At 47.1% G+C, this 26,009-nt stretch overlaps 1 protein-coding gene across 1 annotated transcript in view; it reads right to left on the reverse strand.

Moving 5' to 3' along the window:
* Nucleotides 1-859: 859 nt before the first annotated feature.
* The window catches only part of PEAK1 (pseudopodium enriched atypical kinase 1), a 111,733-nt gene continuing 86,583 nt past the window's right edge, over nt 860-26,009 (reverse strand). Inside the window, exons 5-8 of the mRNA XM_060260375.1 lie at nt 22,819-22,935; nt 20,633-20,832; nt 18,580-19,328; nt 860-3,746 (exon numbers count right to left, since the gene is read on the reverse strand). Of these exons, the coding sequence (XP_060116358.1) occupies nt 2,595-3,746; nt 18,580-19,328; nt 20,633-20,832; nt 22,819-22,935 (2,218 nt within the window). The 3' untranslated portion in view covers nt 860-2,594. The remainder of the gene's footprint in view (nt 3,747-18,579; nt 19,329-20,632; nt 20,833-22,818; nt 22,936-26,009) is intronic.

Here is a 26,009-nt window from a genome sequence, read left to right on the forward strand (position 1 = left end):
ATGTGCCTATTGTGGGGCTCAGTAGTCCGTGTGTGGCTAAGGAAGTGGCGAAGGCTGGCTAAATGATGACTTGTGTGTGCACACAGGTTTATTAGTTAGAAGCTACATAAAAGTAAGGAGTGGTGCACTCTACTCAATAGGAAGGGCAGGGGAGTGACGTCTGCATGCGGGGCGGGCGGGCAATTTCTCCTCTTCCCACTCCTTCCTGAATAAAGAATGGCTGCGTGTCATGTTTGTGCGAAGCTCTATAAAGGATCCTGACCAAAGAACCTTTCAGGAGCCACCGTGGACCACAACTTGGCCTTTAGCATGTTTTGTGTGTGTGTGTGTGTGTGTTAGAGAGTTGTCCTGGCGTGCCAACATGTCTGCCCTTCCGCTCAAAGCATCACCGAGACACATTCACAACTCACACACCGCGTGTAAACCTTGCCCGATCGGGCATTCCGACAGCAGGAAGGACCGAGCATCTAAGAGAGACCGCCGCGGATTCTGTAAGTCACTTGCCTGAGAAATAACAGGGGTTCTCCAGAAATCACAGCCCTGGGGACTGGCGAGATATCTGTACCCTCTTGCCTGAGGACAGAGCTGACTGCTGACCTCATCCTCTCCAAATGATTTCTTTTTTTTTTTTCGGGGACTGGTCCGAACACGCACACGCTGTTCAAAGTGGCTATTTGTTTCCAAGGCTGAAGTAAACAGGTTAGTCACAGTTTTAACAATAAAGGAAAGAGCAAAAAGAGAGGGAGAGAGAGAGAAACAGCACATGTAACTTTGTGTGCTTATGTGCCATGGAAGGGGGAAGGGGTGGATGGGTCTAGCATACGGGTAAGTCAGTTATGCAACGTAAACACTAAACACGGCTTAGTCATATAATACATCCAAAAATTGCACATATATCCATAGGAGGAGAAAGAAGGAGCAGGGGCTTGACACGAGAGGTGTCCTCTTTCCAACTAACGGCCGCTCTCCCCCTCCCCGCTGTGAGGAATTCAATACTGGGTTGCAGTTGCTGTCCTTCGGAGGCACTCCAAGAATACTGAGCAAAGAGATCAGGTGTAGGAGAGAAACAGATGCTGCGCTTCCACAGGAAAAAGGCCACTGTATCAGGGAAAGAAGCCAGTGGCGGGGTCTGCAGGCCAAACGCTCCTTCAGGCGGTTGGATTTGCTTGCTTAATGTCTCCTTAGTATGCGGCGACTCCTTCAGAGTCCCCGGCATGCAGGCCGACACCCGTGGCATTTTAAGAGATTGGCAGTAACAGCTGGAACGGCTGCTACTGAAGGTTGGGCAAAATTATGGCTGCTGAGAAGATGTGCTCTCCCTGGACAACCCCCCCCCCCGAGAACTGCACTTCAAGGCAAACGTTCTCTAACAACGTAGCTTATTAGTGACAGAAGACCGAGCCCTAAGCAATGATGTCGCCTGCCAACATAGCCGGCTTCCGTCTTATGATGTGGAAATGCCACGTGTGGCTCGGCTGGTCAAAATCAAGTGGAAAAAAGGCACAGAAAGCAGATTCGGCCTTGACCCTGATTTAGGACACCAGCCACACCTGATAGGAGACAGAGAAAGAACAGCTTCTATTGGCCTCAGGCTGTCTACACTGGCTCTCGAGTAACACGGTTATAATTAACAGTCCGTTGATAACCCTGAGCAGGACCAGTGCAGCACAGGTGCTGGCCGAAAGAAATCCACTGTTTTTGGGGAAGTGTTCTGCTTTGACGACTGCTGCCCAATCAAATGAAGCGAGGGCTGAGAAGGACACCAAGAGGGGAGAAATGTAATGTTACAGGAACTCTGGAACCCAGAGCGGGTAAATCTGAGCAACTCTCCCCACCAGCTGCACCTCTCTTCGAAGTCTGTCTTCTAAGGCTGCTTTTCTTTTTAAAAAAGCAGATGCTGGAGGAGCGGGGGGGGGGGGAAGGGTTGTCACATTTTAAAAATAACTTGCATGCCATGTGTTGTTTGCCCCTAAGCAAGAGTTAAGGGGTGCGTGTGACAATTTGATCGGGGGGTGGGTGGGTGGGTGGGCTGGTGGTCATAACTCCCTGGCAGTCAAAAATGCTGCCTCGTTGGGAAGAGGAGAGGGAATGATCAAAGCTGACTTTCAGGCGTGACTGGTATTGGCTGAGTTGTCCCCACATAACAGGGCTGGGAGTTCTTTTGGGAAGGCAAGGGGCAGAAGCCCCACACCACGTGAAAAGTGGTTTACTCATTTCGGCAGCTCGTTTGTCTCGTTCCTGTTTGCAGTTCGCCGGGCACTGCCATATGCAGGGCGTGGCTGAGCACACCTCCGCACCGCTTTCTTCGGAATGGGGGATCTCAGAAGTAGTGGTTTCCTTACCAGCGTTCCCGCTTTTCCTTGTTCTATCACACCTCCCGCTACAGGAGGCGATGAGTCCTCAGGCCGGTACCAGTTCTCCCTTTGCGTCTCAGACAGGAAACCGAGCTTCCTACTGAGATCTGTTTGCTCAGTCTTGGCGACCTTGATATCTAGGCTAGACTTTCAGCACTCATAGGGCAGCGTGAGCGAGCGTTGGACTGGAGAAAGGATTCGGGGGGCGGGGGGGGCATCGCTGGAAGTCAAAAGTGGCAGCTAGTGCTGCTGCATGATTTTCACCACGCGGCTGACCGAGTCCGTCGTGGCAAAAGCCAGATACTGACAACAGAGCCAGTCTTCCAGGCTGACTTTACATTCCCTGTCCAAAGACTTTTCGGCAAACTTGATCATCAGCAGCGTCCGTTTGATGTCCAGCCAGTTCTGGAGCACAGTCTCCCTTTGTGCCGGCCGGCAGCAGGCGCTGAGAGTTTGAAACAGATCCTCCCGAGGGCCCCACAGCAAGCACTGAAGGACTCCCTTGGCCTCGGAGATGAGGATCCTTTCCGAAGGGTTGGGGTTGAGCAGACAGTTTGCCAACTGCTGGAGCCCCAAGGAGTAAAGGGAGCGGCAAGGGATCCGGGGCAGGTCGGCGCGGGTGTACTCTTTTTCCTTCAGCTCTGGGTTTTCATCAAAGGGGTTAGGCAGGTGCAACATTTCGTAGATGAGGATGCCCGTCTGGAACTCGTCGCATTTTTTATACTGCGTTGCCGTGATGATCTCTGGGGCCAGGCGGGACTGGTCCCTCAGGACTTCAGGATCTACCGTGTGGCTCTTCTGCTTGGCTTGGGAGAAATTGCTCACAATGAGCCGGGCGGGGCAAGCGGCGTTGGGGTTGGGCTCCACGCACTCCGAGCTCAGAAGGCTCCCCCCGGGCTTGTAGTCCACCTGCAGGAGGTTCTCCAGGCGCAGGTCGCAGTGCGTGATGTGATAGGGCTTCAGGTGCTCGAGGCCGGAACACAGCTGTAAGAGGAGGAAGCACACCTGCCGCTCGTACAAGTCCGGGCTGCTGGCGTGACGCCCGGAAGACTCCCGCACAAAATCGGCCACCGTCAGGTAGGGGACCTCGCGGGTGATGACGACCACTCGGCTGCGCTGCTTGCTGACAGTGCCTGGGGTGCCGGTCGAGCCGTCCCTCTGGGACGCTTCCACCTCGGGAGGGCTCTCGTGGGTCCTCTGCTCCCCTTCTTCCTGCGGTTCCTCCTCCTCCTCCTCTGGTGAGTCAGGATCCTCCCACGGAAGGAGCCGCACGGGCACGTCAGCTAGGAAATGGCCACAGTCCTGCTGTATGTTAAAGTGAATAGCCAGGCTCTGGCGGATGGCCAAGCTGTGGTAATACTGTTGGGATTCCTTCGCTTTGCTCTTGCAAATCTGGAAAAAGAAAGGAAACAAACACTCAGCTTTAAGTGGTACAAATGTGCACCTGTGAGCATACAACAAGCTGCTATTCCTCTGTTCCATATGCTAAGAGCCAAAGGACTTGAGTTTTAAAATGCCTCTCTGCCTCTTGGCTCAGAAAACTCTGTTATAGCTACCTAGAAAGATACAATCTGGGCTGAAACTGCCTTCTTCTGAATCAGACTGTTTGTCATTATTGTCTGCTCTGAATGGCAGTGGCTCTCCAGGGTCTCGGGCAGAGGTCTTTCACGTCACCTACTGCTGTGTTCTTTTAACTGGAGATGTCAAGGATTGAACCCTGAGACCTTCTGCATGCCAAGCAGAGGTTCTACCACTGAGCCACGGCCCCTTCGTGAATGAAGCTGCCTTATACTCCATCAGACCCTGGATCCATCAAGGTCAGTGCTGTCTACTCATACTGGCAGTGGCTCTGCAGGGATACTTCGCATCGCCTGCTGCCTGGCCCTTCTAACTGGAGATTGTGGGGACTGAACCTGGGACCTTCTGGCTCTTCCACAGAACCATGACCCTTCCCCATTATTATGATTTCTTCCCACTTGGTAGAACATAAGAGAAGCCATGTTGGATCAGGCCAATAGCCCATCCAGTCCAACGCTCTGTGTCACAGTGGCCAAAAACCCAGCTGCCATCAGGAGGTCCACTAGTGGGGCCAAGACTCTAGAAGCCCTCCCACTGTTGCCCCCCCCCAAGCACCAAGAAGACAGAGCATCACTGCCCCAGACATAAGAACATAAGAGAAGCCATGTTGAATCAGGCCAATGGCCCATCCAGTCCAACGCTCTGTGTCACACAGTGGCCAAAAACCCAGGTGCCATCAGGAGGTCCACCAGTGGGGCCAAGACTCTAGAAGCCCTCTCATTGTTGCCCCACCCCCCAAAAGCACCAAGACGACAGAGCATCAGTGCCCCAGCCATGAGAAGCCATGTTGAATCAGGCCAATGGCCCATCCAGTCCAACACTCTGTGTCACACAGTTGCCAAAAAGACCAAGTGCCATCAGGAGGTCCACCAGTGGGGCTAGAAGCCCTCCCACTGTGCCCCCCCCCTAGCACCAAGAATACAGAGCATCACTGTCTCAGACAGAGAGTTCCATTAATACCCTGCGGCTAATAGCTACTGATGGACCTCTGCTCCAGATGTTGATCCAATCCCCTTTTGAAGCTGTCTATGCTTGTAGCTGCCACATTTACATTTGCTTGTCATGCTGAAGGGCTCTAGGAAGAGATTTTCGGAAGTCCAAACTAAAGGCTCGTCCTATTTGGTCCCCCGCCCTCCCCCCAAGATGAAACACACATTTAATGCTGCTTTTCTCTAGTATCCTGCCTAAAAAATGACAGAAAACAATTCAGATGGCACGTGGCAATTTTACAAAGGTGAATAATTGTTATTAGTTCAACAGGACATTGTTGAACTATTTTACAATTTTACAAAGGTGAATAATTGTTATTAGTTCAACGCCTCTCTATTGCCTGTGACTGCTGCAGTATTTGGAAGCCAAAAGAGCATGCCAAGAACGACGCTTTTCCCCTCCCCTCTCAAAGCACAGCCCTTGAGATATGGTAAGCCTTGTGTCAGTTCTCCCCAAAACATGGGTACTTGGCGCTCTCTCAAGCACTTTTTATTGTTTTGGGAAGAAAATATGAGCAGACTGTAAAAACATCCAAAGCTCATTACAAACTTGCTTTAATAGGAAGAGATGCAGTAACTTGAAGAAGCAACAGGAGATCTAGGCACACATGGCCAAAATGAGGTCTGGCTAAAAAAAAAAAAAAAGTTTTTTTTTCTTTAAACATTCTGCTGATGTAGCAGGAATGAATGGATCTGGATTCTTTACTGGCTGGTGGTTATTTGCGCCTCTGTCTTAGAAAAATACACCAAAGATGGAAAGACATTTAATTTTTGTTTTCCCACAGAGCGAAATCCATACTGAGCTCATCTTGGATGAGGGAAACAAGGACAGAATGCAGTCCAGCTCCTCATCCCAACACATAAGCGCTGCCTTTAGTTAAGATGTGCTGATAGCAGGGGTCGTTTTGTAGAAAAATAGGTGGTGGAGCTCATTAACATAACTACTTAGCGTATGCCACCCCCTCCCCCACACACAAAGTCAAAAGCAACCCGACACAAGAAAGGAGAGCCCTGGGCAAGCAAGGCCTGCTTGGGCTGGCTAGAGATCCAGTCAGCCCAAGCAGGCCTCGCTCACCTGGGGCTCTCCTTGGCCTCCCCCCCACACAGTCAAAAGGCCAGCAAGCCACCCACCACTCAAAATCACATAAGAAGTGGAGAAAGGGTGGTGTGGGCTTCTCCAGGGCTGCTGGGGGCGTGGCAAAGCTCCTGGAGGCTGGCTGGTTGCCTGCTCTCCTAATCCAGGGATTGTCATGCAGCTGCACCTACTATTCAATGGACAAGGTAGGTGGGGAGGAGGAGGGGGAACCCTCAGAAAGATTCAGGAGCTATGCTCCTGTAAGCCCCTGCTGAATTCAAGGTCTGGCTGATAGGATACAGTGAAAATTTGTACATCAAGTGAGCTGCCAAGTTTCACATGGACAGATGGAAACAGAAGGTTCCTGGGGAGCCCAACCAGATGTGACACTGAGAGTCCCCATGCTCCCAGATGTTTGTTCTTTTCAAAGAATGTGTGTGTTCAATCCTGATCTGAATTGGGATCTCAGAATGGGAAGGGGGGGAATACCCTTGGGATGCTACTTCCCCAACAGGAAAGGTGTGGGGCAGGGGGGGGGGGGGGGAGGACAGAGCTGCCGTTTGCCACAGCGTACAGTTAAAGTATAGAATGTCTGAATGTTGGATCCACTGGGGTGAGCAATGACTCTGCAGAGCTGTTTCAGGTCAAGAAAACTGTGTGGAGGGAAACGTTTAACTCCCCCTTCCCAGGCTGCAGTCCTGAGTCAAACCAGGGCCCTGCAGTTGGACCAGCCTTCAAACTGTCAGCAAGCAAAAAGAGCAAGCTTGAAGCACCTCTGCAATGTCAGCTGGCATATTCAGAACACTGATGGCGGCTGCAGTATTTAACCCCTCTGCGTTAGTTCATCAGAAATGCCTGCTGTCATAGATTCATGTGTAGTTAGACACTCTAGGCAGCCATGTACTCAGTAGGCTGCCTGTTTGATCCTGACATGGGTTGCTATTGGTGCCTTTTAAACCTCAGTCTCACCGCCAGGTACAGTTGACATTTGCTAGCCAAGAGTGTTCTGAGTCACCTGCTTTTAGCAATAACTCCTGCAGATATCACTCACAAAGGCACAAGAAATTCAAGCTAGACAGGCTCTGCATGGTGTACACACACAAATTTGTGTGTGTAAGGTGCCATCAAGTTGCGGCTGACTTATGGTGAAGCCAACCAAGGGACTTTCAAGGTGAGCAAGAAGCAGAAGTGGCTGGCCATTGCCTTCCTCTGCAGATTCTTCCGAGAACTGACAAGAATAGGCTATACCATGCCACCTTCCCTCCTATACGCACACATATACACATGTGACCTCAGTTGCTTGGGATTTATCAATTTATACCCACACAAAGGGGCTGACTTCTTTCTTCCCTCCTCCATTTCATCTTCACAACAACCATGGGAGGTAAGTTAGGCTGCCAGTGTGTGACTGGCCCATGGGCACTTAGCAGGCTTCTACAGCACACGTGAGGATTTGAACCTGGGTCTCCCAGATCCTAGTCCGAGTCTAACCACTACACCTGCACTGCTCTCCAGAAACAGGAAATGTTCAGCACCTACATTTTATAACATGAAGTAGTTTTGTGCTAATACTTACTAAGAATGCCTGCCTGGACCCACCTACGTCCATTACATGGACTGTTTTGGGATGTCTCCCTGTCTCAACGGAGAAAAGCAAGCATTTTTTTTGTAGCACCAGTAAAGAGGGCCTTCATTTCCTTCATTAGTCCTGTGAAACAAAACACGCCGGAAATAACTGGAAACCAACTTTAAGTCCCACTTGTCTGACTACCTATCTGCTGCTTCTGAGCCCCTTTGCTAACTTGGCAAAGTATTGCAGGTAAATTCAGAGGTGGGGAGAAAATAAACACTGGGTTTGGCCCCCTTCTGAATTTGCCTGTGCAGAGAAATACATTTTGCCTGCGCATTGACTGGATACTTCTGAAGCTACCTATTGTGTCCCTCAGTTCACACCTGTTAGCGATTCCATATAAAACATCTGACACAACAGAAAGAAACAGTAAGAATCCTAAGAGATCAACCAACTTGCTTAAGAAGGGCCTGAAGGCCAGTTATGCAGAAATCTGGGGCCGCTCCAGCCCATCTCTAAGATACTATTAAATGAAACTCTCAGAACATAAGATCATTGGCTCAACATTCCCACCCAACAACAAACAGGATTAATTTTTTTTATGTCAAGCTGCACTTGACTTATGGAGGCCCCATAGGGCAGAGGTGGCCAAACTTGCTTAACAGCAGCCACACAGAATAAACGTCAGATGTTTCGGAGCCGCAAGACATGAACGGTGGATGTTTGAGCTGCAAGACATGGAGGGAGGGAGGAAAGCAAACAGACAGGAGGAGGGAGGGGGAGGTGAAAAGAAAGCAACTTTAACTTTAAATGCATTCTCCAAGCCATCGGCTGGCTTGGCTTGGCGAAGTGATCTGAAGAGAGAAATGCCTTCTCCAAACCAGCTGACAGGGCAGTGGGGGCTTAAGAACCACATCATATGTTTGAAAGAGCCCCATGTGGCTCCTGAGCCACCATTCGGCAACCTCTGTCTTAGGGTCTTCAAGGCAAGAGACATTCAGAGATGGTTTGCCGTAGCCTGTCTCTGCACAGCGCCCCTGGGCTTCCTCGGTGGTCTCCCATCCAAATATTGACCAGGGCCAACCCTGCTTAACTCCTGAGATCTGATGAGATCAGGGCAACCTGGGCTTATCTAGGTTTTACAGACAAAGAAAAAAAAGAGAAGCAGCAGGGACTAAAAGGGCGATCCAGGTCACCAGCTGGAAGATCTGGAAAGAAGAGAGGAAACCGGGATGGGTGGCAAGGGAAGCAGCTGGGCTAACAGGGGAAGAGTTCAGGGGATCAGGGGAGAAAAGGTGGAACAAAGCCGCTTCAGGAAGGGGAGTTAGGACTGGCACTTGCCCGTCTCCTCCTTTACAGGCTATTAATGCCACATTTCCAGATGAATTCTCACAGTCCGGCAAGCGCCCTGCCTGTTCTCTGTTAGCGAGCAAGGCAGGCAATTTCAACGTGTTAAAAAAGAAAAAAAAGAGAGAGTATTGTCTTATGATGAGAAAGTGGTTTAACATAAAATAAGCACAATAAATACTAAGGGAAATAACAGCTTGAATTTGTGTCCTGTCATTTGCCGCAGATTACATATAGATTAAGGCTCAACGTGATCTATGTGCACCAAGCCTTGACATCACTCCGAGTAATTTGAGCCGCTTCAAGTGGGGAATCAAGTATATTTAATGCAGCTGCATCCTCTGAGCCCCTGAAGGAGTTCTTAAAAACAACAAGCAGAACAGCGGGCAGTCATAATTTGGGAACTGCACATCCAGGGGGGCAGAGGCAGGATCAAAAGGGGGTTGCAGAGACCAGCCACCTTGTGTCGTAAGCAGCTTTTTCTCATTGGACGCTCGAGCTCCGGGATCCCCAACGTCGTGGTGCCCATCAACAGCTTTCCTGGAGCCCATCAAGTATTTTAAAAAGTGGGTCAGGCTTTTGCCCAGCAGGGCTTCTGATAATCAAGATTTCCCCCCCCCCCAAAAAAAAATCCGCAACGCACTCTTTTTAAAAGGTATCCTCAGGGGTCGTTTTGTAGAAAAATAGGTGGTGGAACTCATTAGCATAACTCATTAGCATATGCTGCCCCCCCACCCCACCAGCCAAAAGCAACCCGATGCAAGAAAAGTGAACCCCAGGCGAGCGAGGCCTGCTTGGGCTGGGTAGCGATCCAGCCAGCCCAAGCAGGCCTTGCTTGCCTGGAGCTCTCCTTGGCCACCCCCCTCTACACAGTCAAAAGGCCAGCAATCTGCCTGCCACCCAAAATCACATAAGAAGTGGAGAAAAGGTGGTGTGGGCTTCTCCAGGGGTTAATGAGGGCTGCTGGGGGCATGGTAAAGCTCCTGGTGGCTGGCTGGCTGCCTGCTCTCCTAATCCAGGGATTGTTATGCAGCTGCACCTACCATTCAATGGACAAGGTAGATGGGGAGGAAGAGGGGGAACCCTAAGAAAGGTTCAAGAGCTATGCTCCTGTGAGTTGTTGAATTCGAGGCCTGGGTATCCTGCTGACAAGTGATTCAACATACATACCCACCCACCCCATTACCTCGTTACAGCTACCTTTACTACCTGAAATTCTGCTTTTAGGTAAGCAGCCAGACCCACAAAATAGCAAATATAGAAACGAAACAATCCACAACACATACTACTATAGCTGCGAAGTGGACTGATAGTTCTTTGCCAACTATTATGGCATGGCAAAACCGACTTTGGGAATATTTTATTATAAATAAAACCTCAGTGAATACTCTAACACTATCTTCAGGATCTAATGAAGAGAAATTTATGGCCATCTGGTTTCCTGTTATTGAATACTTAACAGAATCTGATATTCTCCCACGCAACTTACTATATAGACAAATGATGTATTTCTGAATCACCCAAACTTATATGTTATTGTACTCTACAACTCTATTTTAAACCGTGTCATACTTCTTGTTTATGATTTGTTTCACAAAGAACAGAAATAAATTAAATCTGGAAAAGAAAAAAAACCCAAAAGGCATCCAGTTAAACAGAGAATCTGCTTAAAATGTTGAAGAGCTACTATTAGAGTTATGTATAACCTAATTCCCTGATATTTTGTGGCTGGCTCCACCTCCTGTGGCAGCCATTTTGCGGCCACCTGTGTCAGAACTGGAATGGTGCCCACAGGCGCTGTAGTTCAATAGCGTATTGTTCTGAATGGCAGCGACATTCCAGGGTTTCAGGCTGAGAAAGATCCTTCCCAACATCTGACACATGAAGCTGCCTTATACTGAGTCAGACCCATCAAAGTCAGTATTTTCTACTCAGACTGGCAGCGGCTCTCCAGGGTCTCAAGCTGAGGTTTTTCACGCCTACTTGCCTGGACCTTTTTTAGCTGGAGATGCCGGGGACTGAACCTGGGACCTTCTGCTTACCAGAATGCTCTACCACTGAGCCACCGTCCCTCCTGATAGCAGAGACCTTTCAGCTGGAAATACCAGAGACTGAGCCTGGCCTTTTCTGAATACAAAACATGCGCTCTACCACTATACCTCCTTCCAATCCAATAGGCCTCTTTCTTGTGGTCCAAACTAATTGCTCGCCTTGTTTGCGCTGTTCAAAGCATGCAATGGCCGCCCTGCATTTGTGGAGATCCCTTTCCCCAGAAAAGTCACCGAATCCTGTGCCCGACATCTTTCTGGGAAAAAGCCGCAAGCCCTTTTTATCTCAGCAGGCTTTTAATGCCCCTGAACTGTGTTGACAATAGCAGTCACCAGCATATGGATTTCTGTGTCTTGGCACACTAACAGAACAAAGCAATGCTGTGATGTCTGATGGGGGAGGAGGAGGGGGAGAGAAAAAAGTTCAAAGAGAATTTGTGGAAGGCAAATTCTGCCAAGGACAAGATGCCTATCATTACAAACCTTTTCATGCCACGCCATGGAAACTGGGCTTTTGTGTAAGGCAGCAAAATCGCATGACACTGTAACTTTTGCAACCACTGAGATGTTCAACTCATATTTAAAGGTGATGACTAGTCTGTGTTTTAGGAGACGGCCTCTGGGGGCAAGACAGATCTGAAAATTGGTTCTTTCTGCTCTTCGAATTCTGCAGGTTCTATATGAATAGACAGATTTCTTCTGAACTCTCAGGAAGCCAAAAATCCTGCAGCTGGCCTTGATCTTTCTTACCTCCTCACCCCAGAAGAAAATAAAACCGAATACAGCAAGCGATAGAGAAAAATTTAAAGCCACCTAAACGCAGCCTATTCTAGTTTCAAGCTGAGAAGCAAACTGAAGAAAAATCATCGTGTCTGACGCAAAACCCAAAAGGCAATTTCACTTCTCTCCAAGTCCACAGAGATGAAGACAATCCCACGTGAGGACCAAGTCCATGGTTGCCTACACTTTTGGTTGATCCCATGATCAAGGCACCAGAAAGCACGTTACCAGAACAAATGGTATCTAGAAACTTAATGGTACCTAAAAACTTTATCTTTGTTTCTCAGGGCCTGCAGACGTATCTACCTGGTCTAGTGGAAGTCAATGATCACTACACAATTTTCTACACAGTTTTCTTATTTTTTTCTTCTCCATTTCAAGATCACTGTCAGAATTCTGGTTAGAGGCAGTGGTACGTCCCCAACATTAAACTACCTCCTCCGTGTCATATTTCTATCCATAGTGGTTCTGGGGGAGGGGGGGAGACTCTAGTCTTCTTAAGTTTTTAAAGTTTATTGGACATACAGAGACACCCTGCCCCAAATATGTCCCCTCCCCCATATAGCCATGACTTGGAGGGTCTATAGCTCCATCTCATCAGATCTTGGAAGTGAAGAAGTGTCAGTTCTGGTTAGTACTTGGATTGGAGACCACCAAAGATGTCCAGGATTGCTACACAGAGGCAAACCACCTCTGAATGTCTCTTGCTTTGAAAACCTTATGAGTCGCCATAAGATGGATGCTATTTGATAGCACTTAACATTGCCCCCTCCTAATAGCTTGTATCTAGGGACAGTGATATCCCACTGACATTCCTTGCCCCACTAAGATTCTGAAACGCCCATTATAACTATGTTCTCATTTAATATCAAATGCTCTGAGTGCGAGCATTTCTACGATCTCCATGTAACCTCTTTCTCTCTACAAGGACTCTCAGTATACCCATGCCGCCTTTAACAGCTCTCTGGCCATCTTTTAACAGTTATCACTTCCTGCCACACTCTCGTTTATCAAATTCTAACCTGTCCAAATCTAGATTACTGACCATCCCTTATGGATGAGTCATCCTAGGCCACACACTCTTCAGTCTCCTGGTGGGACTCCTCAAGGAGTCAGTTGCACTTCTAGCAGTTTCCAGTGTTTTCTGTGCTCTTCTGCCTGGAAAAGAGCTAGGAGATTAACTGTAATTGCTTGCAGATACCATCCAATTGTTCGACCGCTCTTAGCGCCATAGAATAAGACAATATTGAACTTCATTTCCACCTTGCTGGGCACAAACGATACGTAACCAGAAGAAATGGCATGCCGATGCACAAGGCGTAGGCAGGACACACGCCTTTGTGTGGCTTGACAGGATACCGATGTGTAATATTTGGACACGGCTTTAACTAAATCCGTGGCTCGTTTTTTATTCCTACAGAGTAATCATGATAAAGTTAAAGAAAATTACACTATTAATTAACCCGGCAGATCAATTAGGCTTGGTGAGAACAGGACCAAATGGGAGCCAGGCCTTCAATTAGCACGGCTGGGCTCCCTGCCACAGAAATAAATCAACTGCAGCTGCGCCTGCTCGATATGTGGCCTATGGGGTTCAGCTCTTGATCTTCATAGGATCCTTCGTACGTGCCGTGCCCCTTGTGACCGTCTTCAGTTTGTTAGGCAGCTCCACGTTATGAATTCGTGACAATCTGGGGTGATTTCTGAGCTCAGAGCATTGGGCATCTCAAAGTTTGTTTTGCTTGCAGTACAAGTACCATAAACATGATTTGCCCGGACCTGGACGGCCCAGGCTAGCCCAATCTCATCATATCTAGGACGCTAAGCAGGGTCAGGCTTGGTTAGTGTCTGGATGGGAGACCTCCAAGGAAGACCAGGGTTGCCACGCGGAGGCAGGCACTGGCCAACCACTGCTGAATGTCCCTTGCTTTGAAAACCATACGGGGTCACCAGAAATCGGCTGCAACTTGACAGCACTTGACACCCACACAAACATGATTTTGTGTCATTGGTATATGAAAGGATCTAAAGAACAACAGTTAGAAATTTCGGCCTACACGGACCTTTAGATAGACAGATTTTTCTTTTGTCTTATTAAATGTTTGGGGAGATATACTGAAGTCTGAACTTGGCTTTGGAACAAATGTTCTGGTAGTTATAAAAACGCCTTTGAGTTATGAAACTCAAGAGGAGATTGGATTTATACCCCACCCTTCACTTGGGAGTGTCAGAGCAGCTTACAATCTCCCTTCCCTTCCTCCCCCCACAACAGGCACCTGTGAGCAATGTTCCCTCGAAGCTGTGGAGTCTTGTGAGCAAAAATTCTACTTTGTGAGCAACTGGCATTAAAGTTGTGAGCTACTGCATGAATTAGTTTGCTCTGCCTGTGAGACAGGTGAGCTGAGACAAAAATGTGTGAGCTGGAGGCTAGAAAATTGTGCGCTAACTCACACTAACTCAGCTTAGAGGGAACACTGCCTGTGAGGTAGGTGAGGCTGAGAGAGCTCTGAGAGAACTGCTCCTGACAGAACTCTGACAGAACTGTGACTGGCCCAAGGTCACCCAGCAGCTGCAAGTGGAGGAGTGGGGAATGAAACCTGGTTTTCACAAGTAAGAGTCCTCACACTTAACCATTACATCAAACTGGCTTTTCTGAGCGGCAGAAGCAATATAACATTCCTTTTTTTAAAAAATGGTATTTCACAAGAAGGCGTTTCCTCTTTCCTGCAAGATCCTTATTGGTCTACCTTGGAATCATAAATGGGTGGGGGAGGGAGGTATGGTTCGAGTGGGCCTCTGCAAAGACCATGGTATTATTCTTACCCTTGAACCTTCCTAGAAGAATGTCTGACTCAGGGCAGTGCTCTTTGTGGGCTGGGGACATTCTGGTGATGCCTGGGAATTCAAGCGTGATCAAGACACTGACAGCAATGAGGATCCTGTGAATTTAGGGGGAGGTATTTGTGAGTTTCCTGCATTGTGCAGGGGGATGGACTAGATGACCCTAGAGGTACCCTCCAACTCTATGATTCTATAATTCTAAGAAGAAGAACCCTTGCCACAACCACACCTGCCAAAATTTAACAGGCAGGTTGGGGGGGGGGGAGATCTGGCTCACTGTGGAATCTTGAGGCAGCCTCTGCTTGTGTGGGATGGGGCGTAGAGTTGCCAGATCCAGCTGAGGAAACTCCTGGAGATTTGGGGGTGGATCCTGGGGAAGACAGGGACCTCAGCGAGGTACAATGCCATGGAGCCCACTCTCCAAAGCATCCATTTTTCTCCAGGTGAACAAAACTCTGTAGTGTGAAGATGAGCTGCAAGTCCAGGAGATCTCCAGGTCCCACCTGGGAGCTGGCATCCCTAGCACCTTGTTTCTCAACAAGAGCCTTGCTGAGCTCAGTATGTGTGTCATCCTACAGCTCCAGTTATTGACAGCTTTTTGGATCCCTCCTGGTGTGGCTTTCGGTATGGGCATGGTACCGAAGTCCAAGTTTGAATAGTGCTTTGCAGAAGCCTTTGGAAAAAAAAACGCTTCCAAACAAGCAAGCACTTCTGAAAAACAACATCAAAGTCACCTCCATCAGTGAGAAGGACATCATTATTTAAGGTAGCGTTCCCCTCACCAAACTCTGCTGGCTAAATATAGCCGCTCTCAAAGCCACCTGCCATCTCTCACGGGCAGATTACTTTGGCGTTGCCACAAGAATGATCAATAGCACAGTACTAATTATTTTCCTGCAATGTATCACTTTGTTATTCATGTCCTAGCGGTAATGGCGTCCAAGATTGACTTGCGATCTTTGCAACAGCAGAGGGCCAGAACTCCTTTTCCCGCCTCTAATGTGCTAACTGTGTATGTTGCTTTTCAAAAACAGGGAGGTTTGCATTCTTCTAGCTGCAGACTAACACAGTAGAGCAGGGGTCCCCAGCCCAGTTGGAGCCTGGCAACAAGATGGCTGCTGCTGGAGGTGGAACCAGCCACAAAATGATTGCTGCAATTTAACTGCCTTAACACAGTGTACATCCTGGTGCAGTGGTGGCAGCTGCTGGCAAAGCAACATTTTTTTTTAAAAAAAAAAATCTGTACAGCCAATCAAATATACTCAGAAGCCTCACCGGGCAAAAGCCTGACCTGGCCCCACCCACTTGCTAGAAGAAGACTGCAAATTTATACCCTGCCCTTCTCTCTGAATCAGAGACTCAGAGCGGCTTACGATCTCCTACATCTTCTCCCCCCACAACAGACACCCTGCGAGGTGGGTGGGGCTGAGAGAGCTCTCACAGAAGCTGCCCTTTCAAGGACAACTCTTGCGAGAGCGATGGGTGACCCAAGGCCATTCCAGCAGCTGCAAGTGGAGGAGTGGAGAATCAAACCCAGTTCTCCCAGATAAGAGACCGCGCACTTAACCACTACACCAAACTGGAAGGCACCAGGAAAGGTGTTGGCAGATGGCATGGTGCCTACTGGCACCATGTTGGGGATCTCTGCACTACAGCAAAGGCAGGTGACTATTGTGAGTGTGCAACCTGACTATCATATTCTACAGTCCTTGCATTATAGGGGCAATGCAATGCCGTGCACCGCAGATCCTGCCCATCACAAAGTGACTCAGTTACTATATTTACCCTTATGGGTTCACAGATAATCTATTTTCTGAACTACGGTTGATGTATTATTATTAGGGAATTATTAGGAAGGGAATTGAAAACAAATCAGCCAGTATCATAATGCCCCTGTATAAATTGATGGTACGGTCTCATTTGGAATACTGTGTGCAATTTTGGTCACCGCACCTCAAAAGGGCTATTACAGCATTTGAAGAAGTCCAGAAAAGGGCAACTAGAATGATTAAAGGATTGGAACACTTTCGCTATGAAGAAAGGTTAAATGCTCTTTAGCTTGGAGAAACGTCGACTGCGGGGTGACATGATCGAGGTTTACAAGATAATGCATGGGATGGAGAAAGTAGAGAAAGAAGTCCTTTTCTCCCTTTCTCACAATAAAAGAACTCGTGGGCATTCGATGAAATTGCTGAGCAGTCAGGTTAAAATGGATAAAAGGAAGTACTTCACCCAAAGGGTGATTAACATGTGGAATTCACTGCCACAGGAGGTGGCGGCGGCTACAAGCATAGACAGTTTCAAGAGGGGTTTAGATAAAAATATGCAGCAGAGGTCCAACAGTGGCTATTAGCCACAGTGTGTGTGTGTATATATAAAAAAAATTTTTTGGGCCACTGTGTGACACAGAGTGTTGGACTAGATGGGCCATTGGCCTGATCCAACATGGCTTCTCTTATGTTCTTATGTTGAGGAAAAGCAGCTTGCAATTTATAAAACAATATTTGAAACAAGTTAGACACAGCAAGCATCAAAAATAGGAAACTTTAAAAAGCGGATTCTTCAAAAATAGCGTAATTATAAAGGTTTGTTAGTTTCTCTAGTGCTAAAAAAATGCAGCAGGGATTTGTCTCCCTTTCCAATTATAACACAAGTTTGCTAAACAAACAGGGACTTTTTAAAGAGGGGGAAAAAGCAGGAGGGTTAAAACAAAAAAAAACGCAGCTAGAGGCCCAATGCCAAATCATTCACTGTCATGAATGAGAGAATTTGTAGGCTCCACCACCCCTTTCAGTTTTGTTTAATCATCGTATTTCTAAAGGGTCACTGGAGGGCATTTTCCCAGGACTGTCCTGGAGACACAAAGAACGTGATGTATGAAAAGGGGCTTAGGGCAGGGCTCCTAAAAACTGCCTCTCCAGCAAGTTTATGCTTAGGCTTAGTTTACACAAACTTCTGCAGCAGATTTGGGATTCTGTCATTCTGCGGCAAAGGATTAGAATCTCGGCATACTAGTGGAAGTGGATCGGCAACCACAAACAGCGTTTTTAAAAAAATGTACTTCATTTATACCCCACCCTTTTCCCGAATAGGGGTCCAAAGAAGCTCACATGGTTCTCCTTTCCTCCAATGAACATAACAGCTGGGTGGGGATTTGACACTAGATCGAATATGGCACGCAAACCACCATTTCATTTATTTTATTAACTTACTTTACACCCTGCCTTTCACCCCAAGCGGGGACCCAAAGAGGCTCACCTCCTTCTCCTTTCCTCCATTTTATGTTCACAACAACCTTGTGAAGTAGGGTCAGGCTAAGGGGTTTGTGATTGGCCCAAGGCCACCCAGGGAGCAGAAGAGTCAGGGCAGACAAAAGGACACACTTCTTTACACAAAGATTGATTAAAATGTGGAATTCGCTGCCAGAGGATATCATGATGGCCCCAGGAATAAACCAATTTAAAAGAGGATTAGTGATTCATGGAGGAGGGGTCTATCAGTGGCTACTAGCCATAGTGACTGAGGGGAACCTCTGCATTCAGAAGACACTAAATCCCTGAATCCCAGAACCAGGAAGCAACCTCAGGGGAAGGCCTTGATCTCTATGCCCTATTGTTGGCTGTCCAAAGGAACTGGTGGGCCACTGTGTGAGACAGGGTGCTGGGCTAGATGGACCACTGGTCTGCTCCTGTAGGGCTCTTTTGATGTTCGTATCAAGGGAAGGCCTCAGCCTCTAGGCCCTGTTGTTGGCCCTCCAGAGGAACTGGTGGACCACTGTGTGAGACGGGATGCTGGACTAGATGGACCACTGGTTTGATGTTCTTATGAGCTTCCACAGCTCAGTCTTCCCATATCCTAGTCTGATACTCTAACCACTACACCACACTGGCATGTTTCCAAGCTAGCAACAGGCAAGCCCAGAGCCAAACCAATAGTAACTATGAGTTGTGAAAATTAATTGATTTTGGATCGGACTGCAGCTGAACCACCTTCATACCTTGACGGCGTAGCTGTTGAGTGGATCTTTTGCGTAGGAAGCTCGGTAGTAGACGGCATCTCCTGCCTCGCAGCAAGGCCTGTCGCTGGTCAATCTGAAGTCCGACCAGCTGTCTACCCCGAACCGAAGCTGATCTTTCTGCCCGGCCATGAACAGGTCTTCGCACTTGGCGGACAATTTCTTCAGGGAGTCGGTGTGCAGGCTCCTGATTTTGCTCACCACCTCTTCTCTGTTCTCGATGCCTCGATAAAGCGTGTGCCGCTGGGGCTTCTGGACGGCCCTGCCATGCTTGCTGTAGGTGGCGGGCCTTCCTGACAGAGACTCCGTGCTTTTGGAACCCCTGTCCTTAACGCCCAGAGCAGTGTGGCTAGTGAAGCTGTTGGCTGCAGGCGGGACTGCTGGTCCTTTCCCGAGAGGTCTGTCCAAGGAATCTCCCGACTCGTCGTCCATGACCTTGAGCTCTGAGCTGAGGGAAGAGCAGGCGCTGCCTGCTTCCCAGCGGGTGTCGATGTCGTAGGTGGGGTTGGCCATAACGCACAGGCTGCTCTCCGGGCCCTGTTTGTGCAGTTCTTTCGGAAGCGGTTCTGTGTGAGCTCTTAGAACGGTCTTCTTGGGCAGCGGAGGTGGTGTTGGATGTACAGCAGCTGCCATCTCTGGATCGGAGATTCCCCCAAAAGCAATGGCGTCATCCAAAGCCCCCTTTGTTTGCCGTGGTTGTTTCGGAGGAATCATAGCTGCTCTGGATTGCCCTGGGAGAGAATAAAAAACATTTAGACTTAGCGAGACATATGCCCAGTGTTATGATAACAAGCCACAGACAGGTGTGTTGTGGCATGTTAAAGACTAACAATTACCTGCTGCGCTGCAAGGACTAGAGTTCATTTTCTCAGATGTATGATGCAGATTAGGAGTCTCCAGTCTTTTGGGGCCTGCAGGCACCTTTGGAATTCTGAAACAGTATGATGGGCATAGCCACCAATTGGCTGCCACAGGAGGCAGAGCCAGAGACAAAATGGATGCCACACTTTCTGTTCAGTCACACAATGAAGATCCTTGTGCTGTGGTGGCATCTGCCTCCAGTGCAATGTTTTTAAGAGTCTGCACAGTCAAACTGATCTCCGTTGGCCGATCGGAAGCCTTCCTGGATAAAAGCCCCACCTGGCCCATAAACTTTCTAAGAACACCTAGCGGGTGCCAGGAGAGGTGTTGGTGTGTGCCATGGTGCCTACAGGCATAACACTAGATGTAGCTCCTCAGCTAGCAACATGTACATATCCGGTTTAGAGGCGTGTAAAAAGCTGTGGGCCAGAAGATATTTGGGGGGGGGCGGGGCGGAACTGAAAATGATAACAGAGCCAGAATGCATACTCTGGTCTTTTGTAGCAGGAAGATTTTGTAGGTCAATAACAAAGGGGACTACGTTCCAATGTTGTCAATACTGTTAAAAGGGAACGTGCTTCATTGCAGTCTTCTTGGCCTGTAGTGGCCAGAAACTGCACAGGGCAAGACTGAAATACGTCATGTTAAACAGTCTGAAGCGCTTCATAAATGCGACTACTGGCATACTGACAACATATGCTGGGGGGGGGGGGTGTTGGGGAGGGGCTTGTGTTATTTCACCTCCCTCCAACCCCCCCCCTCCCCCGGGGATTAAAATACAGATTGCTATTACAAACACATTCTTACAAGATTCTAGTAGAGCCTCCTTTTAGGTCACTTCACACAGGTGGTGAGGTATGGGGACGGGTGGCACAGAAAGTGGCTTTAAACAAAAGTTCAAGAGAGAAGACACAGGGCACTTTAAAATCTAGTTTTCAACAATACAAGGTGGGGGCTAAGAACAGGAATCAATATTCATCAACAAGTTTCTTTTTGCAACAGGACTTCTGAAAAAGAAAATAAAGATAACTCCACCCCCCCCCCCCAAAAAAGAAGAACGGGTACTTTCTCCTTCAAAACAAAACAGGCTTTGCATTCTTACTAAAAGTTTACGAAGTGAAGGAAGACGAGAGTAATTCAATGTCATAGTTGCACACAAACACAAGGCGCTTACCCAAGTTACTGTACGTAGCGCTGCAGCCACTCAGGTCAGAAGAATCAGACATTTCTTCCCTTTCATCTTCCCCTTGTGGCATTTCTGGAGGGGACAGCGGAATGGCCGAAGCATTGTTGCCACTTGCCAGCTTTCCGAACGCAGATCGCGGAATGCAAGGGGAGACATTGTTTTCCACCGTGGACTCATCGGGCACTTGACTAAAGCAAACACAAAGACATGGTTCACCTGGGGCAATATACTTTTTGCCTTACCAGAGGACTAAAGTCCAAAATGCGACTGTCAGTGGAAGAGCTTTGGGTACTTAATAGATGGAACCACGGAAACAAAGGGGAAAAAGAGGCTGTCTGTCATTTTGATCTTTCAGTTTCCAATATACCTCTATAAAGTTAATGGTACATATATATGTACCATTATAACCAGTATATGTCCCTGATACTTCAACAATTACAATGGCTACTGATCTGCTCTCAAGTCCAATTGAAGGTGTTCCTTTTGTCCTTCTGTACTGAAAGATGTGCCCCTTTGTTGAGAGTGGAACCGTTAGCAGTTGCTAGACCTTTAGCAATTTGCCCTGGGGACAACTGAAGATTCAGTTCCTGACTTAAATGCATACCATATATTATGGGTCTGGGGCAGGGTGTCCGAAGGACTGTCTTCACCCATTCATTCCTGCTCAGGAATTAAGTTCACAGGGGGAGGGTCCTCCTGACTCCCACCAATTAAAGAGGCTTGTCTGGTAAGGACACAAGAGAGGGCCTTTCCGGTGGCAGCCCCACAACTATGGAACATCCTTCTCAGGGAGGTACATCTGGCTTCTTCATTTTTGATCTTCAGAAGGTGGCTGAAGAGAGTTTTATTTAGGACTGCACTTGACTAATTTAGATTTTTATTGGCAGTTCTAATAGGAGTTTTTTAAACTGTTGACCTTTAATGGGCTTTTGTAATTGTTATTTTTAATTTGTGCTTTTAAAAATGCTTTATTTATACCTCAAGCAAACATTGCAGAGGTAGGCATTCTAAGCTCAGAAAAGCCACCGTGCAGGTTCAGATGATTCACCGTGGCTAGAAAGTTTTTACTGAAAGAAGGCGTGCCCCTTTGTTGAGAGCAGAACGGTTAGCAGTGGCACACCCCAGCAAGGAAAAATGGACGCAGATGCTGGGCCTTCAGCAATTTGCCCCAGGGACAACTGAAGATTCAGCTCCTGATCCAAATGCATTACATATGTTACGCAAAATAATAAAAGTTCAAACCACAAGAGACTGCAATCTTATTAACCAAATCACAAATCCTGATAAGATTTAAACTGTACAAGTGGTGAAGCCAAATCTCATGAGTGTGTGTGCCGGTTTTATGCAGCGTAACGTGTCTGAAGGCCATCCAGTTGATATCTTATTAACTTACTGGAAAGGCGGATTTTACCATTCCAGAAAGCTACAGCTTAGTAGTAATTAGCTAAGCACAAAAAGTAGTTCTCAGGCAATTCACAGTTTGCCCCCATCAAGGCATGCCTTTCATTTGCATACAGCATAGCCTACATTTATGTGCTCCCTCCACTTTCACTCATAGGAGTTTAAATGCAGCGGAACAACAACAAAAACAACAGATAATCCACACCAGTTAGTAATCAAAAGGATAAAACCCAAAACATGACTTATCTTCCCACTATTACTGATAATATTATACTGACATGCATCATAACGGTGTGAATGCAACACATAAAGTTCAAAAAACAAGTGTATGTTACAGGGTTAGCTTAGGTAATTTCACACATTCACAGGTTAGGCAACCTTCAAAAACATCAGTCGTAAATTCACTTTGGGAACTGAAGGTGCTTTGCATTTTAACTTTGTATTTCAGCCTTGTGCTTTTCTGCTCATCGACTTTCCAACGTTCTTTCTCAACAACCCTCTTCTGATAGTTGCAAAGTAGCGAAGTGAGAATCCCCGTTACAGAAACTTAATAAAAAGCATTTGTTTTCTGGATTTCGCTTGACAGCGGTGCAACTACCTTTGGCCTCTGATACGGGGCGGTACCTCTGAAAACGATTTTGTATTGATTGGTGGAGTGCAGAAAGAGCTCAAGTTTGGTCGCACGCTTGTGCATGAGCCGCCTTCTTTTAAGAAATACACTGCCAAAGTAAATCAACAACTGGAGAAGAAGGAAAAGGAAAAAAAGAACTCACCCACTATACTCACTCACACAGTTCCCCATTAAAGGAAATTCTCTCAAAGCCTTCTTGAACCTTTTGATCATGTCTCGGAACTCTGGCGAAGCATTTATTCCACTGGGATCTGGCGAGCTATGAGTTGTGCAAAGCTGTGAGCAACCAAGACTGAACTCTGTGTGGAATGATATCACCTAGTGCACCTTGATGTTTACCTGGGGGGGGGGTGAATGGTCTGGGGAATGTGCCAAAACACCTTAGGAAAACTAGCAGGAGCAAAGTTAAAGCTCTTCCCTCTTAACTCTCTCTCCCTACAACAGCAGACTGGCAGGTAGTTTCCTTCACTTTAGAAACGGTTACTTTGCCTAGTCAGATGAAAATGTCCCCAAAAGCATAGCTGCTGATTTCCAGGCAAAAAAGGAAGCTAACTTTTAAAAACTTGAAAAAAGAGAAATAAAAAAAATCAGCTTCACTCTGACTGATTTTACAGCTCTAACAATGAGGTGGCAGCCCTGACAAAAGGAGGGATCTACTCCTTCTACCTGCCCACAGCGTTAAAAGAAAAGGAAAGGAAAAAAAAGGGGGATCGGTTCTGAGCAAGCTATCATAAGACACCCAGACATGACTCAGCTCCGTTATTGCACAACAGAAGGCTGGATTCTCCCGTATCTGATGAAAGAAACTACAGAAGGGAAACAAGAATCGGCGCTTTGACTAGGGGTTAGCAAACATATTCCATATAGCAGTGACCGTGCCGGGAAGTTTCAGAACACAGTAAGCCTGTTTTGAAGTTTCTCCTCACTTTAACAATGTAGGCTAGACACAGGGAAACGATTCAGAGTCCATGAGCTTATCAGAGGGCTTTGGCTCAGCTCTGCAAACCGGTAAAGCTGTCTGAGTAAAGCAGAGGTTTGGCTACACAAATACATGCGGGAAGAGGGCAAATGAGGCACCAGACAGCTTACAATAGTCTTGTCTATTTTCTTAGCTTCCACGTCACTCCCTATGAAGAGTTATAAGTCATGGCTCTGGATGACAATGATCGGTTCAAAAATAAGCAGACAAAACTATGTGGGAGTTCCAATAATGAACACACCTGTGATAAAACTTGTCAAAGTGGAAGGGGTTACTCGCTGCTGGCCCAAATGGTTCTACATCTCAGGCTGTGCTAAAGTGAAATGGCAGTGTGGCGGAACCGAGTTTGAGCAGGAAGACTGGGGTTTCAAATTCCCACTCCGCTCACTTTATGCTCGCCACAATCTTTCCTAAGGTCTGGCTATCATCTGAGGCTAGATGGATGGTGACCTTCTTGGCTGTGGCACCAAGACTCAAGAATTCCTTCCCCAGGGAGGTCTGTCTCCCTGTATTCGTGAGTTTCATACAGTGTACTTGCAATACAAATTTAAAACTCAGTCCTTGAATTTAGCCTCTGGACCGAGTAGTTCTCAGTGTTCAATATATAATACATATGAATATCCCAAATTTAATGATGTACGAACAAGACCGCAATGAACAAGACCAAATGCGTTTTGGCTCTGCAGGCCTTCTTCAGTGGCCATAAATACATACATACATATCCATATGCATTAAAAAAAGTGTTGATGTAGTAAGACAAACCAGGTGTTAATTGGTTCACATTTTATTCTGTTGTGGCCAAATGGTGACATTATTAAGGTCACAGAGACGCCATGATTTTCACACATTAAAAATGTATGATTGTAAACTGTATCTAATTTCGGCAGTTTATTTCCTCAGGCTCTTGCATTGTTTGTTTATGTGCTTTTGTTGACTTATTTTATACATTTAAATGTGTTTCTAATTGTTCCAATGTTTTAAAAGTTTGTCGCCTTGGGGAACCTGATTGGGTGGAAACGCAGCAATAAAATGTTTAAAAGAAACAAGCTGGATCAAGTTGCTACACTTGTCAGTCAAACCTGCCCACGGGGTTGGGGTGAGCATAAAGGAAGTCAGAGGAGGAGAAACTAAATGGGTCTGATCAGGGCTTTTTTATAGAAAAAGCCCAGCAGGAACTCATTTGCATATTAGGCCACACCCCTTGATGCCAAGCCAGCCAGAACTGTGTTCCTGCTAAAAAAAAAAGCCCTGGGTCTGGTATTTTATGCTGCCCTGAGCATAGGGTTGCCAGAACTGTGTTGGAAAATAATTGGAGACCTCCAATGTCCATGGACTCCCAAACTAGGATGCTTATTTTCACCCTAGCTGGGTGCCCACAGTGGCGACTATTAAGGCTAAGAGGCAAGAATGGCACAAAAGAGCTTTTCTATGCAGGCAACAGAGTTGCAACTCCACTAAACGTTTCACAAAGTTGTGTGGATAAATTACTAGGAACCGTTGTCTATACCGAATAGCATGCCAAAATTAGGATCCTTACTAGGTAATTTTTGCATCATTTAACGTGTCATGTGAATGGCTATGCTTTGCTTCAGTTCTGTTTTTAGACTTCTGGCTAGTTCTATAGCCCTAATTCCTATTGCATTGTTCACTGAATGTCCCATCCTGTTGACTGTTATCGACTCACTCTGTGTAATCGGCTGTGAGTGCAAGTGAGAAAGGCCAACTATCAATAACACGAGTAGAAGTATATAGTGCTGGCTCACCCTTTCATGTAAGTCACTCTCAACATAACACATCATTTATTAGGGTGATGTTTATCTGAGAAGTCTTTACATTTTATTCGGGTCTCAGCCTTCCTACAGCTTTAGGAAGGTTCAAAACGTATTAGCCACAGCTGGTGTATAAATTGGATTTCCCTCCCCCCCCCCTCTTTTGTTTTTGGACCAGCATTTTAAGGTTAGCGGTGGCTGAATGAAGCTTGTAAGGTTTGACCAAACATTAAAAACAGTTGCTAAGGAAGTTGTCTGGAGATGAGAGGAAAGAAGGGACTGGCAGAGGAAAAACAGCCCAGGATGTTACATTGGGAAGTAACAGTAATTGAGAAAGGTATTAAGCGGACAGTTAAAAGGGGGATGGCCATTGGCCAGTTAAAAGGACAGGGGGAGCTCCGAGGGCAGGGAGAGGGGATGCCTGTTAGTAGGGCTGGTGGCATGCTCAGGCCTAAGGGGACATGAGAAGAGGGGTAAGAGATCAGAGGACTGACTGCAAAGGATCCATCTCTACTCTTCTGAAGTATCAGAAGTGACCCTTTATAAAGAATAACATCAAATCATCAAAGGATATAGGCAACATCA

This window comes from Heteronotia binoei, chromosome 19 (genome assembly GCF_032191835.1).
Source record: "Heteronotia binoei isolate CCM8104 ecotype False Entrance Well chromosome 19, APGP_CSIRO_Hbin_v1, whole genome shotgun sequence".
Lineage (NCBI taxonomy): Eukaryota > Metazoa > Chordata > Lepidosauria > Squamata > Gekkonidae > Heteronotia > Heteronotia binoei.